Source organism: Amphiprion ocellaris, chromosome 13 (genome assembly GCF_022539595.1).
Source record: "Amphiprion ocellaris isolate individual 3 ecotype Okinawa chromosome 13, ASM2253959v1, whole genome shotgun sequence".
NCBI lineage: Eukaryota > Metazoa > Chordata > Actinopteri > Pomacentridae > Amphiprion > Amphiprion ocellaris.
Window position 1 is genome coordinate 36264634 of NC_072778.1, and position 16306 is coordinate 36280939.

General features: G+C 44.7%; 1 protein-coding gene across 1 annotated transcript; it reads left to right on the forward strand.

Annotated features, from left to right (window-relative positions):
* The first annotated feature begins 5940 nt into the window (after positions 1-5940).
* Positions 5941-14661, forward strand: fhdc2 (FH2 domain containing 2). Its single transcript, XM_055016432.1, has 12 exons — positions 5941-5950; positions 6241-6812; positions 6908-6969; positions 8976-9078; positions 9328-9413; positions 9516-9616; positions 9949-10019; positions 10350-10457; positions 10892-10962; positions 11413-11530; positions 11713-11877; positions 11975-14661. The coding sequence occupies exons 1-12, from the start codon at positions 5941-5943 to the stop codon at positions 13901-13903; spliced, it is 3396 nt and encodes a 1131-aa protein (XP_054872407.1). The 3' UTR covers positions 13904-14661.
* The last annotated feature ends 1645 nt before the right edge of the window (positions 14662-16306 follow it).

The following is a 16306-nucleotide window of genomic DNA, read 5'->3' on the forward strand; positions in this document are numbered from 1 at the left end:
TGAATTCCTCAACCTGCCTGTCCACGTTACACAAACACAATTTTTCCAAGTGCAAGCAGTCGGAAATATGTAAAAGAGTCATATGAATCCTCACATCAAACAAGAACGTCAATACATGAATTTTCCAAAGTGGTGAAGTAATTCTTTAAGCTATCACGCAATTTATGTGCCACTCATTATTTCCTCCCACCCTGATGATGTGTGTCCCAAATGTCCAGTGGCTCACACAACAGCCCCAGCCTCCAAAGGTTCCCCCACAACACAAGAAACTAGGTCTTGGCTCAGGGGTCCTGGGGCCCAGGGGTGCCTTGTTTTACCAACAGCTCCAGCGCTGCAGGAAAAGGCAGGATGCATTGTTATGCAACAATTTAGTGAGGATGAATAGGCTTCAGCACAGGCCCAGTGAATACCGGTGGAAATGATGGGAAGAGAACAGCAGCTAGGATAATCCCAGGGGTACTCCCCTTGGGACCTGGCCATCATAGCTCCTCCATGTTTTCTTTTCAGACTTAAATGTGTTGGAGACAGCGAAAGAGCAAAAAAAGTAGAAGGCTGGGATCTGTGGGTTCAGCAGCAGAGCCGGCTGGTTAATCCCTGCAACCCCAACACAGGGATCGGCCAAAACTCTGGGGCTGCCTCACATTCTCCTACTTTAACCTCTCAGCTGCTAATCTTCTCTCATAAATTTCCTCCTCTCCTCTCCTCCTCCTCTCCCCTCTCTCCTCCTCTCTTCCTCTCTCCTCTCCTCTCCTCCTCTCTCCTCTCCTCTCCTCTCCTCTCCTCTCCTCTCCTCTCCTCTCCTCTCCTCTCCTCTCCTCCTCTCTTCCTCTCTCCTCTCCTCTCCTCCTCTCTCCTCTCCTCTCCTCCTCTCTCCTCCTCTCTCCTCCTGTCTCCTCCTCTTCTCCTCTCCTCAGGCTCTGAGCCAACAGTCCACTGTCTGTCTGTGGGTGACATCACTGGTTGGCACAGAGAAGCGGGGGGGAATAATTAGGTTTAGATGGCTGAAGTAAATATGTGTGTGTGTGTGTGTGTGTGTGTGTGTGTGTGTGTGTGTGTGTGTGTGTGTGTGTGTGTGTGTGTGTGTGTGTGTGTGTGTGTGTGTGCGGCAATGTAGATGGGAATTTGTGAAGCTTGAAGCACATACATGCTACAATCAATACTCCAATGGAAAAACAAGGGAAACAATGCAGTTTATTGGAATGCTTTAATTGGAATGTTTAATCCAAAGCAGGCAAAAATTTCACATGTGATGCTGTGAGTGCTTCAACAACAAAATGCAGTTAAGTTAGTTTTCTCATACACCAAAACCTCTACTTTTATGTCCAAGTTTTAAAACTCTTTGCAGTCAGAGCACCATCTGTGGTTGTGTTTGGAGTTAAACGTGGCGATGGGGGATGAAGACCAAGAGGCCCTGCTTTAATAACTCACTATGGACTCCATACATGACCACCCCAGCAAAGCCCGTCCCTTCACTGCTCTTCGTGCTATATACACAGCCTACTTAGGGAGAATTCTTTGTTTGAACGATGTGCTTTGTCAGCCTCTATTTAGTGGCTTCTTTACGACAGACTCAGCCCTTTGAATATTAACTGTGTGATCACTCTTGCCACACAAGCAGCCGCTCAGGACCCCATATCAATGCAGCCCTGCTCCCCTGTTCTCTGCTATAGGGCTTTGTGCCCAACCACAGTTTGGTATACAGTCTCTTGTAAGTTTCACATCAACCATTTAGGAAGGAATTTACTTTCCATTGCCTCGCTGACATCATTTATGTAGCATTTGATTCTTTTTACATATGAGGAGGCTCTAAACCGGGGTTCAGATATAAGAGCCCTACATCTCACACAAAAGAGACAAAGATGGGAGGAAAAAAGATGGGGAAGAAAGGGACTGATTTGTCTATGTTGCTGTATGTCACTGTGCCATTGTAAACTTCAAGTGAAGTGAGACTGTTGCTCTGACTAGTGTAATGACCGTAACAGCTGGGGCAGGAAGGCGACTGAGGGTGGGAGAGTCTGCCCTGGTGTTTTTGCAGACCAATAATCCCTTTACTGAGTCTCAGGAAATCCTAATTGGAGTCGGAAGTGGCTCTAGTGGCCAGATGTGCAAAGACTAACAGAGTCGACCCAGCCCCCCTAGCCGACACCAAGGACAAGTGACCACAAGCTCCTTGGTCTCCTTTTCCACCCTGCTCAGCTTCATTTAAACACACATAAAATATGCAAGGCAACCTGACCATAAGCACATCCATGAGCCTCCTCTCTATCCAATCTGGGGAATTTTATCACAACACAGCAGACGCCCACATGCACTAAATGCTAAAAATGTCACGACACATGACAGCTTTGTAAACACAGCAAAGCATCAGCTGTGCACAGCTAATGACAACAAAGCCAGATAAAAGGTTCAGTCCTGTCTGCTCTCTGAAATGGATAAAGACTTTAATATTGCAAAAGCACATAGTGAAAATTCTTTAACTATGTACAGGAAACCCCAAAAAAGACAGAAATGAAGAAAAAAAAAGTGGACATGCTTGTTCTGGCAAATGCCATCAAGTGAATGCTTCCACAGATAGCTCTTCATAATGTGTTTTTCTTACTCTGCAAGTTTGACTCACATCCTTCTCTCTCTTCTTTCTGTCTCCATAATGTTTGTATCATTGTCTAATGGCCTGTCTGCCAACCCTCAAAGTTACACTGTGCAGCAGCTTGTATGAGCTTTGGATGGATATACTCCAAGTTGTCATGTATGGAGCACATGTAATGAGTTAATGTCGGCGCGTATGTGTGTTTGTGTGTCAAAGATCTCTGAAAAAACAAAAAGGAGGGCAAGAAGCTAAAAGTGTGCCTCTTGCTGTCTCTCCTTATCAGGCGGTTTGACCAAAGCCAGAGATCCTCGTCAGGCCGTACTGGATAAGTGCACGTGATCTGAGTGCAGCTGGGAAATGGAGAAAGATCTGAGGAAGCTGGGGTTGATTAGGAATACCTCCCCAGACCTACTGTCCCGGTCTGGAATCAGACCCAGGTGTGTGTGTGAGTGAGTTTTTGTCATACTATGTCTATGCATGATGTTTAATACTCCCGCAGAGCCACAGTCACACTGACCTATTTACTCCAACATGGAAAAGGCCAAAACCCAGGAGGCAGACCAGACTCAGCAGAGACAGAAAAAACACTGAGCCCCCATATGGTGGTATCGACAGTTTCACATGGAATAGTTTTACAGCCACATTTACACGCTGCATAAATGGGGTATATGGGCAAAAAATCTATTGTATTGATTTCTTTACATCCGGATTCATTTCTGCAGTGTGAAAAAACAGCTGCAGCAGAGGTCAGTGTATAGAATTTGATAACCGTAGCAAAAGTACTTTTTTTTGCTGTGTTTTTGTCTGTGTGCAAGCACCCATGGTCATTCAGGTTTATTGTCAACACTTGTATAATGCATAATGTGTGTAAGTTAGGGGAGGAGGGAGCTGATAGCCTTCACCTTTACATAACCCTCCTGAGACTTCAAAGCAAGATTAAGGAGAGCTGGTGAAAGGCTAACACTTGCTGCATTGCTGCAACCACTAAACTAAGGGGCTGAGCAACAGGGTAGTTGGCACTGGGACCTTGTGTGTTAAGCCTTATTTATCCATTTAGGGGAAAGAAACAGATTTTTCACTAAAACATCAAAGAAATCACCCAGACTTGATAGGTTTGCCTAAATGCCTGATCAAGAAAAGCACTTATTTCTCACCACTCTACATTTACAAATCGCTGTGTAAGTTGAATGCACAGATTCCCTCTCAGACTCACACAGGGTCGCACACCAATGATGCACATGAACACCCTCATGCACATTCATTCACTAAAGAATGGGTCAAGTGAAGCACAGGCTCTGAAGCTCACTGTCATGCAAAGGGGACCAGCTGGGAGTGGGTCTGTACACATCACAGTCTGTTTTGTCTCCCTGCAGTTTAACTATCTTGGTGAGACATGTGCATGGATGCCAAGTTAACTCCTTACTACTCATTAATCACTGTCACAATGTCCAAATGCTGGCATAATATGTGGAATAGTGCGGGGTTATTCAGGCCCTTTATGGACTATAAAGCTGCTGTCTCTCAACAGTGGCATTTCCTTGTATTCTGAGGAGTGCACTGTACTCTGAGAAGTGAGTGACTGAATAGAAAGTGAAGTTTCCTGAGAGAGGTTTATTCTGGCACGGTGCACTATAACATGCCCTGTTGCTCAGGCACAACAATAGTCCAATCTTTGGGGTCATAACCTCCTAATTACTGCAACCGACAAGTGATGACAAATGCCTGTCAGCGTGGCCTGTGAGAGGAGGCTACCTGAGCCGACCTAGGAGCTCCAGGTGACACGGGCCAGGAGTGCTCCAGCACCTCAGATGAAAGCTGGGTGTTCTGGGTGTACATCCCAGCACCTGGAGCATTTCAGCACCTTACAGGTACTTCTAGCCTCTTGGCTTTCACCTGATCTCCGTTCTTGGTTCAGGGAGGAGATGCAGACATCATTTCCCATGTCTGATAGCCATCTGCTCTCTCTCAGGTTCTCTGCTGAGCACGATCAAGGCCTTCTGCACCCGTCACAGATCAGTCCTGCCCACTATGATGATTAGTCTGAAACAGAGACTTATCAAATTGTCTGACAGAAGACTAGCTTTCATGTACAGTCTTATCTAGACTCTGCAAACACAGGTATGAGGTATCAAAGCCACTAAAACAACTGGCCATAGGTTAAAGCTGTTGATTATTGAGGATCTAAACATTTTGTATTGAGTCTTTTCAAACATGGTAAACATTCCCTAAATTTAGCTCCATAGCAACATCTTTAAAGTGAATTAAAGTTGAGCAAAGATCGAGTGCGCTCCCACCTGAAACCACTCAAATCCGCCCATGGGAAAACTGGGAGGATACAATAAAGGCATATCAGCGTGGGGGTGCGCGCCTGCGCGTTCGCGTGGATCTGTGTGGAAGTTTGGCTGGTAAATTGAGGAAGACGAGAGATTGGAGCGAGTGGAGCTGCACAAGTCACCGGGATCAAGAAGAAATAAGAAACGGAACAACTGGGACGTAATTTCTTTGTTTTTGTGAGGTTAAACTGGCTTCTGTTGGCGTTTTTACACTGAACTCACCGGAAAACTGTCGCCAGCAGCGGCAGGTAAGTCAGATAACCTGATTTAGAGACACGACATTTACTTTGAAAATGTTTTGTTTAATGTAAATTGAGCTAAACTTATTCTGACTTAGCATGAAAAGAAAAACTTCTTTTCATGTCAAGTCAAACTAAACTCCGCTAAACTGTTCAAACTAAACAAAACGTCCACTTAAAAATGTAAATATATAAATACATATAATTAAAGTGATGATGCTCTTGTTATTCATGCGTTTTTCCCCATAACGCACCCTTCCCGTAACTTTTCATCCTTTCCAAGAACTCTTTGAGCAACCAGATTTGCCAGATGATATTTGTCGCTTGTGAAGATCCAGGTCTGATTAACTGATGGAGGCTGAGATCACCGGGTTTTGCAGCGCGCTCATGCGGCTCTCTACGGAACAGCTCTGCAACCAAGCGCATCCTGAAAAAAAAAAGAAAGAAAGAAAGAAAGAAAACGAAGTGTCCCAAAAGTTCTGATTCATGCGGAGAACGCGAGGGCGAGAGGATATGTCCTGGGCGAACACATACCCGTGTAGTGATTAAAGAGTTCTGCCTTAAACCAGACTCCTGAAACCTCTGAGTCATTCTCCAATGCATTATTTAATCCTGCGTAAAACTTGCTGGTGCAAGTGTTGTCCAACCCCGCTTTCAGCTGTTAACCTCCCATAACGAGGAAGGAATATTTAAAGTCTGAAGCTGCAGATCTTTTATATTTCTGAGCATTGCGGTTAACTGCGCCTTGCCCCTGGTGTCTCCATGTTTTCTAATTAGAAGGATGGGTGGAGGTGTGTGAGCATGCAGTGAGGTGAATCCAAACAGGATGGGACAAGCTGTTCAAACAGCCCACTGAGGGGGGAGAGCTCAGAGCACTTTCCCCAAAAAATGCCTTGAACTTGCACTGAAAGTTGAACCAGAGGTGAGACTGAGCTATTTGTTCGATCAGTGCTGATGAAAGGAGAATTGAGGCCAGGTGTCAGACAAACTACCGAGAGGTCATTTAAAGCTGCAGAACTGCTGGGATGACACTGATTTCCATCCTGACATGATCTGAGATCCTGTTGTTTTTGCTTTCTAGACTGGAATTATCAATCAACCTTTGAACCGGAGCGCTCTACAAGCTGGAAAAGACGTGGCAGAGCCCGTTTGCCCGCTGTCGGCCTTCCGTCTGACCGCCAGGCTGCCTCTATGCACATCAGCCTTACTGTGGCCATCAAGGAATCGTGCTCCTTTCATGGACCACAGCCCCTCTGTCCCACCACTGCCCTTGTGGAAGTGACAGCCATGGAGCCACGAGCGGTGCTGGTTTCCCCTCCACCACCCCCACCTCCTCCTCCACCTCCTCCTCCACCACCTCCACCTGCATCATCATCCTCCTCCTCCTCTTCTTCGCCTTTCAGTCGGGCAGATAGCGCCCGTCGGAGCCGGCTGAGGAAGCTGAACTGGGAGCGTATCCCCAAGGAGAAGGTGGAGGGAAGGAAGAGTGTGTGGAGTGGGGTGGCGCCGGGCGAGGATGAGTTCCCCATAGACCTCCACTCTCTGGACGAGCTGTTCGGTCAGAAGGACAGTAAGCCTCAGGACAGAAGCAGCACACTGAGAAGGAGGTCTGCGCTGCTACACTGTAAATCCCCTCAGGACAACTCAGAAGAGGTCAGATCATTAGGAAGTTCATATATGTCACCAGGAAAAAGTTATTTTTCTTTCTCCTTTCTTGCTCTTACTTGTGTTCTTTCTGTCTTTTACAGGTCTCCCTATTGGACTCCAAACGCAGCATGAATATTGGAATATTTCTGCGGCAGTTCAAGATGTAAGCTTCTTTTATTTCTTAGAGTTGAACTGGGATGATGCAAAACGAATTGGTAGCTTTTGTGGTAACTGGTGAATTGTTTTACATTATTAGTAATCAGAGGTGAAGATATTTTCTCAGTTTTGTATCCTTTTAAAGGGAATATCTTTGCGTTTTGGGCTGTTTGTTGGATCAAAACAACACATTTCAAGACAAGAGCTGCAACGTTTGATCAAAAAAAGTCAGCCTTCTGCTTTCAGCTTCTAAAATTTGGATATTTTCTGGATTCTGTATTGCTCTTTAGCTGTAAACTGAATATCTTCATGTCCTGGACATATCTGAGGACCATTTTTCTTTCATTTTGTTTAGGTCCAACAATAATGCATTAACTGAGAAAACAATTGACGGATTAATTATTGGTTGCAGCCCTATTCTTGACTTTACATTAGGATCTGAGAACATGTAAAGGCAGTTTTTTGTGTTTTGTTGGGATTTCAGAGCGTCAACAAGTCATTAAGTAACTGGCAGACCTCCTGAAGAAACTTCTCATTAGTTGCAGCCATAGTCCTAACAGTGTGGGACACTTTAACAGCATTAGCCTCTTTGTCTGCGTTTGGATGGGGTCACCGTCAGTCAAAACTGAAGGTAGTTTTAGGAGCAGGAAACTTTAATGTGTACAACTGTGCCCAGGGGAACAGTGAAATGGGGAGTGTGGCCATATGTCAAAAGTGGATGAGTGTCTGTCAGAAGTGTGAAGGGAGGAGAGGCAATATACTGCAAGGGAGGGTTTGTGTAGAGCAGCTGGGCTGGGTCTAACGGAGGGTGGTGAGTAAGTGGCTGGGTATAACCGGAGGAGTCGGAGTTGACACCTGCTGATGCCCCTTAAAGAGCATCTAATCTTAAAGCTGCCCCCTGCAGAGAGAGACCCCACCGGTGGCTTATCATATTCATCCATCCCCAAAAGCCTCTTTAGCATGTTTGCCTGGCTCAAACAAAGCTGCACTCCTTATAATGAATAGGGTGGTTCTATAATCATTTAAGCACATTTACACACCGTTTAACATCTGAAGCATTCTGATTTACTGTTGAAAATCTGGACTTGACTGCATTTTCTGGTAGAGCTCCATTCATACAGATTAAAGAGGGGAAAAAGGGTTGAGATGTGATATTGTCATGCCTCCATGAGTCTCTCAACTTAAGTGTTTCTTTTCTAAACTAGATCTGTCAAGACTTGTAGGGAAAGCCTTTGTGTGAAAAGATCCTTTTCTTTATACAAACATTTGCTTTGTTAGGAGCTTATTTGCCTACTGTTCTGCAGAGACAGAGCTCAAATATGGGTAGTGTAAACAAAAATCCAGTTTTGCGTTGTCATTGTCTGAGAAATCACTTCAATATCACATCAGTCTATGTTATTTTTTTAGGCTGTTTCTCTTGGTGTTTTGTTTTCAGTACATTTTGACAAATAGTGTTTCCATTTTGGAAGGGTGCTCCTTAGAAAGTGATGTATTTGGTTGCTTTAGATGTCTTCAAAGGTCGACCTTTAACCATTGGTGTCAGATAATAAGACATGGATGCGCATGCTGAGCTATGAATGAGGAGGATTTGTGTGAGAATAAAAGCTGCATGCTATAGTGTGAGCATGCGAGATGAGCTGTAAGATGAGTAGGAGAGAGAATAATGGAAAACTGCTGCAACAGAGGACAGATGTGTCACTTGGAGAAAGTAAGTCAGAGGTCAAACAGCCAGTCGGGCCAGTTTCTGGTCTTTCACCTTGACATCTTGAGGTCCTTTAGACGTCCTCTGTGCATGTCTGCCTTTTATTTGCCCACTGGGTATACCACTTTGTGTCGCCTGTATGGCGTCAGTCCGACTGATAAGAATAGGATAAGCCTTACTGTTACATTGCAAAGCTAGAGCTGGTAGGTCTCATACCATGGTTTGTTTGAGGGGGTTGTCGTCTTTCTCACGCTGAAAAGACAACTGCTGGTTAAATGATGTCATACTAAAACGTGTGTTTGTTTCTGTAGGCCTGCAAAGGAGATAGTTGAGGACATCAGGCAGGGTGCTGGAGACCGTTACGGAGCAGAGAAGCTCACAGAGCTCTGCAAATTGCTGCCTGACAGTGAGGAGGTAAAGAGGCTTTTCTGGCGTACAAACACTACAGCAGCCGTGACGAGCTCCTTCCTCTCCCTACCCCCCTCTTCATCTGGCTCTGGTTAGGATGATCCGAAGTTTGCCATTACACCATGTCCTATGATGTGGTCTGTTTCCAGAGCAGGGCCACGCTGAAAGATATTGGAATTGACTCTTAATGACATGTCGGTTTTAGTATTCCTGAAGCTGCTTTCCATATTTTACTGGGCCTCTGTTGTCTCTCAGGAGTCTCGCCTGAGGAGGTTCAGTGGGGAGCGGAGCTGCCTCGGAGAGCCCGATCTTTTCATGCTGCTGTTGGTGGAAGTCCCCAGGTGCGTCCCTCCCCAGCCTCAAGAAAATGACACCTGAGCACTTATGCTTCACTTTACGACGCTGTGTTTGTTTAACTGGCTCCATCATCTGTCCCTCGCCAGTTTTCGGCTGCATCTGGATGCCATGATCCTGCAGCAAGAGTTTGACCCTGCTGTGACCTCTCTGTGTGTGGCAGCCAGATGTCTGAGGGAGGCGGCCAGAGGTAAAGTAACAGCAGGGAGTCGTGTACGCTGCAGATATAAAGATCTGGAGCTGTATTTCCCTTTGAAATGCTCGTATTTAGTCTATTTGGTGATGTTAAGGGCAGAATGCAAATGAGATCAAGTGTTTAGCATTCAGACTGACTTACAGATTTAGGAGGAACCTGCTCTCACTGATGCTTTTTTGTGTGAAGCTTCAGCTCAGGAGTCAGTCTGAGTGGCAGTTTCTTTAGAACAAAGCTGCTGACTCATTCCATTGCCTTCATGGACACATTCATACCCATTATTTCAACCTTGAGGCACAATATTGAATCTCTGTCTTTTATTCTGCTAGAACTGCTGAGCTGTCCAGAATTACACTCCATCCTCCGTTTGGTGCTGAAAGCAGGGAACTATATGAATGCTGTGAGTGCTCCTTTTATTTAATTTTAATTTTTTTTCTTCATCCTGATTAAAAATAAAATCAGTTCTTTTTATCTCTGCACAGTAAAGCAGTTGGTAGTGGTCTGGGTGTGTGTTCACTCTGAGTGAGCACCTGGGTTTTGAATCATTGTTTGTTTAAAGCTGTCGTGTGTGTGTGTGTGTGTGTGTGTGTGTGTGTGTGTGTGTGTGTGTGTGTGTGTGTGTGTGTGTGTGTGTGTGTGTGTGTGTGTGTGTGTGTGTGTGTGTGTGTGTGTGTGTGTGTGTGTGTGTGTGTGTGTGTGTGTTATTCTGACCTTGTACGTGGCTTCTCAGGGTGGATATGCAGGGAATGCTGCTGGTTTTCGAATTTCATCACTTCTCAAACTGGCTGACACCAAAGCCAACAAGCCAGGCATGAATTTGCTGCATTTTGTTGCTATGGTAAGATCTGAATTTTAGATGTAAATAAAGAATGCCCCATAAAAAACAATAGATGCTGAAAGAAATACTTTTTAGGAATGATGAATAGTATTTTTAAATGTAGGTGAACCTCTTTAAAAGAGGCTTTTTAAAATGAAAACACAATTTTAAAAACTTTTTTTTAGAAAGATGTTATGTGTGAAAGTGTTTTTGAAAAGCTCGTCCTCTAAAGTCAGAAGGTTTTTATACTGCTGAGTGAAAACATATGAGCAAATCCATATAAATACTGTTTGTGCAAGAAAAGGAGTTTCAGACCTTCAAGAACGGTAGCTGAGGATTGCTCCTGGAGCAGACCACTTTGCAGAATACATGATTTTTATCAGCACTGATCAGCAAATGATGCATCTCTCATTTTAAAACAATAGCTGGATAATCATTTGTCTTTGTCTCCACAGGAAGCTGTGAAAAAAGACCAGAGTTTACTGTCATTTCCAGGCCAACTAGGCCATGTTGGCTCCGCCTCCAGGTCAGTCTCTTCCCAAAACTCGGATCCTATTAGATCCTGCACTGATTGAATCTGAGGGAATAGACAAACCCTGCCTAATAACAACAGTACACCCCCAGTAGTCTGCTAAAACAAATGTGAAGTGAATCTGTTTTCTTCTGCAATAGCTGGCAGCCTGAGTGAAAGTGGGTTAAGAAAATATTGATACTCCAAGCCAATATTTTAACTGTGTCTGACTTTTGCGCTATTCATTTTGATTCTCCACTAAAGCAAGGTGCTGAGAACTTTCTGTCTTTATGAGAATCATCATTCAGCACTCATCAATACAATCTTCCATTTTACAACACAGTTCTTGGATGCATGGGATCATATTTCCATTTTTGTTTCTCCTGTCTTTCTTCAGATGCATCACACAGCTGTTTCTGTACAATTCTTATTATAATTGTGTTGTATTTGTCCCCTCCTCTGCAGGTTGTGTGAGGAGTCTGTGTTGGATGACTTATCCAAGTTAAAAAGCAGACTGGTAGCTCTAAAGGCAAATATACAGACCGAGGCAGAGATTCAGCAGCATACACAACCTTTTCTGGAGGTATGCAGCATATTGCTTTACATGCACTCAGTCTTTTGATTAAGATTTGATGCAGCAAATTATCTCTAATTCTAGATTTAGCCATTTTAATCAAGGGTAATAAGCATGTCAAAGAGAACAGGATGTAGAGGAAATGTTTTCAGAGATGACATGGTAAAATATGTCTTTCTGTCTCTGTGCAGGTGGCTGAGGAACGTCTGAAGGAGGCAGAGGATGAGGTGGAAGGTATGAGGATGTCGAGTCAGGCTCTGGTGGAGTTCTTCTGTGAAGACGACAGCACTTTCAAATTAGAAGAGGCTTGCAGGGTCTTACATTTGTTTTGCCACCGTTTCCAAAAAGCTGTCCAGGTTAGACACTGCTTTTATTGTTTATTTTTTTATTGAACTCTTTGCTAGGGATCACTGACAAATGACAATTATTTTCTCACTTCATTTGTTTGTATAGGAAAATGCAGAACGGGAACTGAAGGAGCAGAAGCGTCTGGAACGTCAGCGTGAAATGGGAGAAAAGCGCCGCTCTCTTGCTGTTTGTACGGGGCTGGACGTGAGCTTGAGTCTTGCCAGGGAGCCCCAAAGTCAGGAGAACCAAGATGAGCTAGAGAAACTTCTAGAGAAGAATTTGAGCTACACATGGAGCCGTCGTAGTCTTAGAAGTTTTGATACTCGGAGATATTCCCAACAGCTCCACAATGATGCCCATCTCCACAGCTCATCCATGCTCAAAAGCTTCCCTGAGCTTGGCAGCAGCCCGACATCGGCCAGTTATCACTCAAACAGCTCTTCTGACCATGAAACTGCCGCTGTCCTCTGCAGCTCCCCAGAGGCCGATGGCACATGTTCTCCGGTTGAACAAGAACCCGGTCTGGGCAGAGGAAGCAGGGCTCGGCGCAGCGCAGCAACAAACCTGAGCGTGGAAGCAGTTCAGGACACACACACTGCAACGTTTAGTGCTTCTCAGCATGGAAGCAGCTTCACAGTGAAGCAACATGGGCCTGAGAGCATTTCCTACATGTTGCAACACCATCCAAAGGCAGCAGGACTTGAAAAGGAAGCAGATTTTTCACACAAACACATGGCTTTGATGAACAGTTCCTGTACAAACTCTGCTGCTATAAATACTGATCCACCAGCGCAGTGTGTTAAAAGCCAGGCCTCTACTCATAGACAAAGGTTTGGCCTGCCAGTGACGGGCAGTAATTGTCCTCTTCAGAGTAAATCTAATGAGTCTTCTGTCAATGAGGCTGTACGACAGTCTCTTCGTACAAGTGCAACACTTTCTCGTAGTGACAGCAGAGCTGGGCTGTTGAGGTACCAGAGATCTGAGACTAATTCTCAGTCATCTGTGAACGCTCAGCCACAGACAAGAGAAGCACCTTCCATTAAAACAAGTGCCGTGATGCCTTTGCCTCATGCAAGTTTAACAAAACAAACAGATACAGAAGTGGTGTCCACACCTGTGGAGGAGAGCTGGATGCCCTCCGGTTTACCAGAGTTCAGCCAGTCGCAGCCAGAGGAGGCATCTGACTTGCCGGGTGCAGAAAGGGAGACAGCGAGGTCATACTCCCGTGTCGGTGAAACACTGGAGTGCCACACTCTGGTGAAAGGCCTCCGATCCTACGACGCCTTGTCGCCCCTAACTTCCCCACTCCCACGACCTGCACCGAGCCTCTGCTCCAAGTGGAGGAAAGAGAGGGAGGTCGACCTGCGGGAGGGGACAACTCCAGGGTCTCCAACGTCGAAGGAGGAGACGAGAACCATGAGGATCCCTGTACGCAGTGGGATCGGGGCCAAGAGGGGACTTGTCTCACGTGCAGGTCCTTCCAACAGCACAGGCATCCCCAGGGTGCGCTCTAAATCTGAAGCTTCAAATGGAGCCCCACCTCTGACAAACCCACCCACTCCTAGCCGGCTGTCTGCTCCTCGTAGCGTATCAATGCGATCGTCTCCCATCACTCGACCTGCTGTTACTCAGACAGATGTGAAACGAAGTAACAGCGTACGGGAGAGAACTTTAAGTGAGCCGCAGACTGCCGGGAAGTCCACCCTAACCCGTAGGACTTCAGACAGATCAGTACCAGAGAAGGTTTCAGGTAGCCCCCAGTCAGCTTTTATCCGAGGAAGTCCTCTCCGGGTGTCCAAACGACTCGCCCCGAACTCTGAGACTCAAGTTCTCTCTCAGCCTCGCGCTACTCACAGCCCCTCCTCTGCCACAGCCAAGACCATACGCACGGCTGTCATATCCGCTGCCCAGAATAAAACTGCCAAGACGACGAGCACCAGCACCTCTCCTGCTGGCTCTAAAATCCCAACAGCTTCACGCATACCTGGTCCAAAAATGCCTCGAGCTGCGGCTTCTCAGCCACTATGGAGGTGATGCTCAAACTTCTCTGCCTTTATGGATCTTCTTCAGCTTCTCCCTCAGCTGTAGTTCACTGAAATTCAACTTTAAATTAAATTTCTATGTTTGTCTGAGTTCCTAGGATCTATGTATGTAAAAGGAAGCTGCACTGGGAGCATCAGGGTTATGGTTTCCTCTTGTGCTTCACCCAATAGCAGGATAGTGGATCCTTTACAATCTACCTCTTTTTACACCCATTTGTGTCCTTTGCAGGCAATAGGACAGCGAGCGAGGACACGTCTTACACTAACTATTCACATGTAGAACAGCTTAACACTTAATTCACATAAGTAAAATGCTACCCAGTGAACACTACTCTGTGCCTAGTCTGTACAAGTGTGCTTTGAAAGAATTGCAATTTGGGAAACTGTCTCAGTCTCTTTAGTATGGACAAAAACAAGGTAGTTTTCTTTTAAACTTTATTTTAGGAACTTGTCCAAATGATGTGAATGCTGTGACCCTTCTGCTAGTTGATCATTGTGCTCTCAAACTTGGGCTTGTTACAGTCCGAACTGAACCCGGTACAATATCGAACTGCTCATCCTCCCACTGAGAGGCCTCATCATTCTGATGCACTTTACAAACTGAAGAAGAGGCTGTACGGTGACGGTTACTGTAATTTTTGTCTTTTTTAAAATTTTATATCAAAAGATTTTATAAGTTTATTGAATAGTATTGGTTGTTATTCACTGTACTATGTGCATTTGTTAATAAAAGACAGCGATGTGATAATAGTGTCGTCATTCTCTGACAAATGCATTCATCGTACAAGTTAAAAAGCTCCTGTGTGATATATATTCAGAAATATTCTTCACATTTGTATTCAAGCGAGCGCTTTCTTTAAGAGCTGTCACTTTCAAGGTCTCCACTCTTCAACATCAACAGCTGCTCTTGCTGTCTTGTCGTCACCCTCGTTGTTCTCTCCCTTTCGACTGAACTCTCTCTCGCTGTATCTCTTGACACAGTCACCCCTAGTCCTGTCAGTGGCTGTTGTCATGGAGATGCTGCGGACGTCCCGGGGAATCTTCTGGCAGAATAGTGGGGTGCAAAGGGGTTGGGGTGGAGGGTGACTGTGGGTGTAGGGTCCCAGTGGGATCTCGCTCTTTATGGGCTGCGGTGACGCCAGAACCTCTTGGGAAAGGCAATAAACTGGTGCCTCTTTGTGTTCTTGAGTGTCCGGTTGTTGGTCAGTGCTGGCCTTTTAACCTGCCTCAGTGTATAGAGGTGATATCATCAACAGGTCTTCAGGGGCGCAGGACAGAGCAGTCTAAAGCGACAGCTCCATGTGTTCTGCAATGATCTGAAAGCACTGGGCGAGTGAGAATAATGACTTGTCTGAAGGTGAAGAAGTGATGTTTGAGATTTAGGAGCACTGCTGACCAAAGGCAGGATGTCCACAAGACAAGAGACGGGATTGTTAATGGGCTGTTTATGTGTGGGGAAACGATGCACACACTGTCTTTTAACGGTGAATGTAGTCATTAAACTCAAGAGAAAGAGGGAAAATACAGCAGGAAGTCTGTAAACATGTTTTTAAGTGTTAACAAAAGCGCCAAGATGTGGACTGGATTTGAAGCAGTAGGAAGTCAATCAATTATATGAAAAGGTTTGGAGCTGTTGTGCTGTTTTTATGAGTATAATGTAAACATTTGTGTTAATTATTTTTGTGGGATCACATTTGATGAAAATGAAATCTGATATAATTCATGCATTTCTACAGGAAATAAATGCTGAAGGTGTCAGAAAAATACCACACCAAACTCTAACCATAACCCTCTTGCAGTTGAATTTCGGTCAGAGGATTTGTAGGGCCTTTTTTTGGTATTGGTAGGAGCAGTGGTAGAAACCACAAAGTCCAATTACTCAAGTACTCAGTTGAGCATTTCCCTTTTCTGTGACTTTATACAAAAATTCCAGTATTAATTTCAGTATCATATATTGAACTTTCCACACAACAGCTGTAGAATTATAGATTGCATTTTAAAAAAGAGAATATCAGAATATGTGAAATGTGAAGCAGTATATAATCTAATGTAATACAATCAACAGCTGTTAACTTACCTCCATTTTGACCGACTAAAAAAATGCAATTTGCATCTAAGAGTCGATCAGTAAATCCCAAATAATCTAAAAAACTAGAGGTGTTCTGTGTGAACACCTTTGTTTCTAATTAGATTTTGTGTTGTAATTCTGTGGAGGAGGAAAAACTCATATGTTTAATTTAAGTATAATCTGTTATACCACAATGGAAAAATAGTCAATTACAAGTCATGCATTCAAAATCTTACTTAAGTAAAGATATTGGCAGTGGAAATGTAAAGTTCCAAAAGTAAACAACATCCATCCATCCATCCATTATCTATACACTGCTTAATCCTC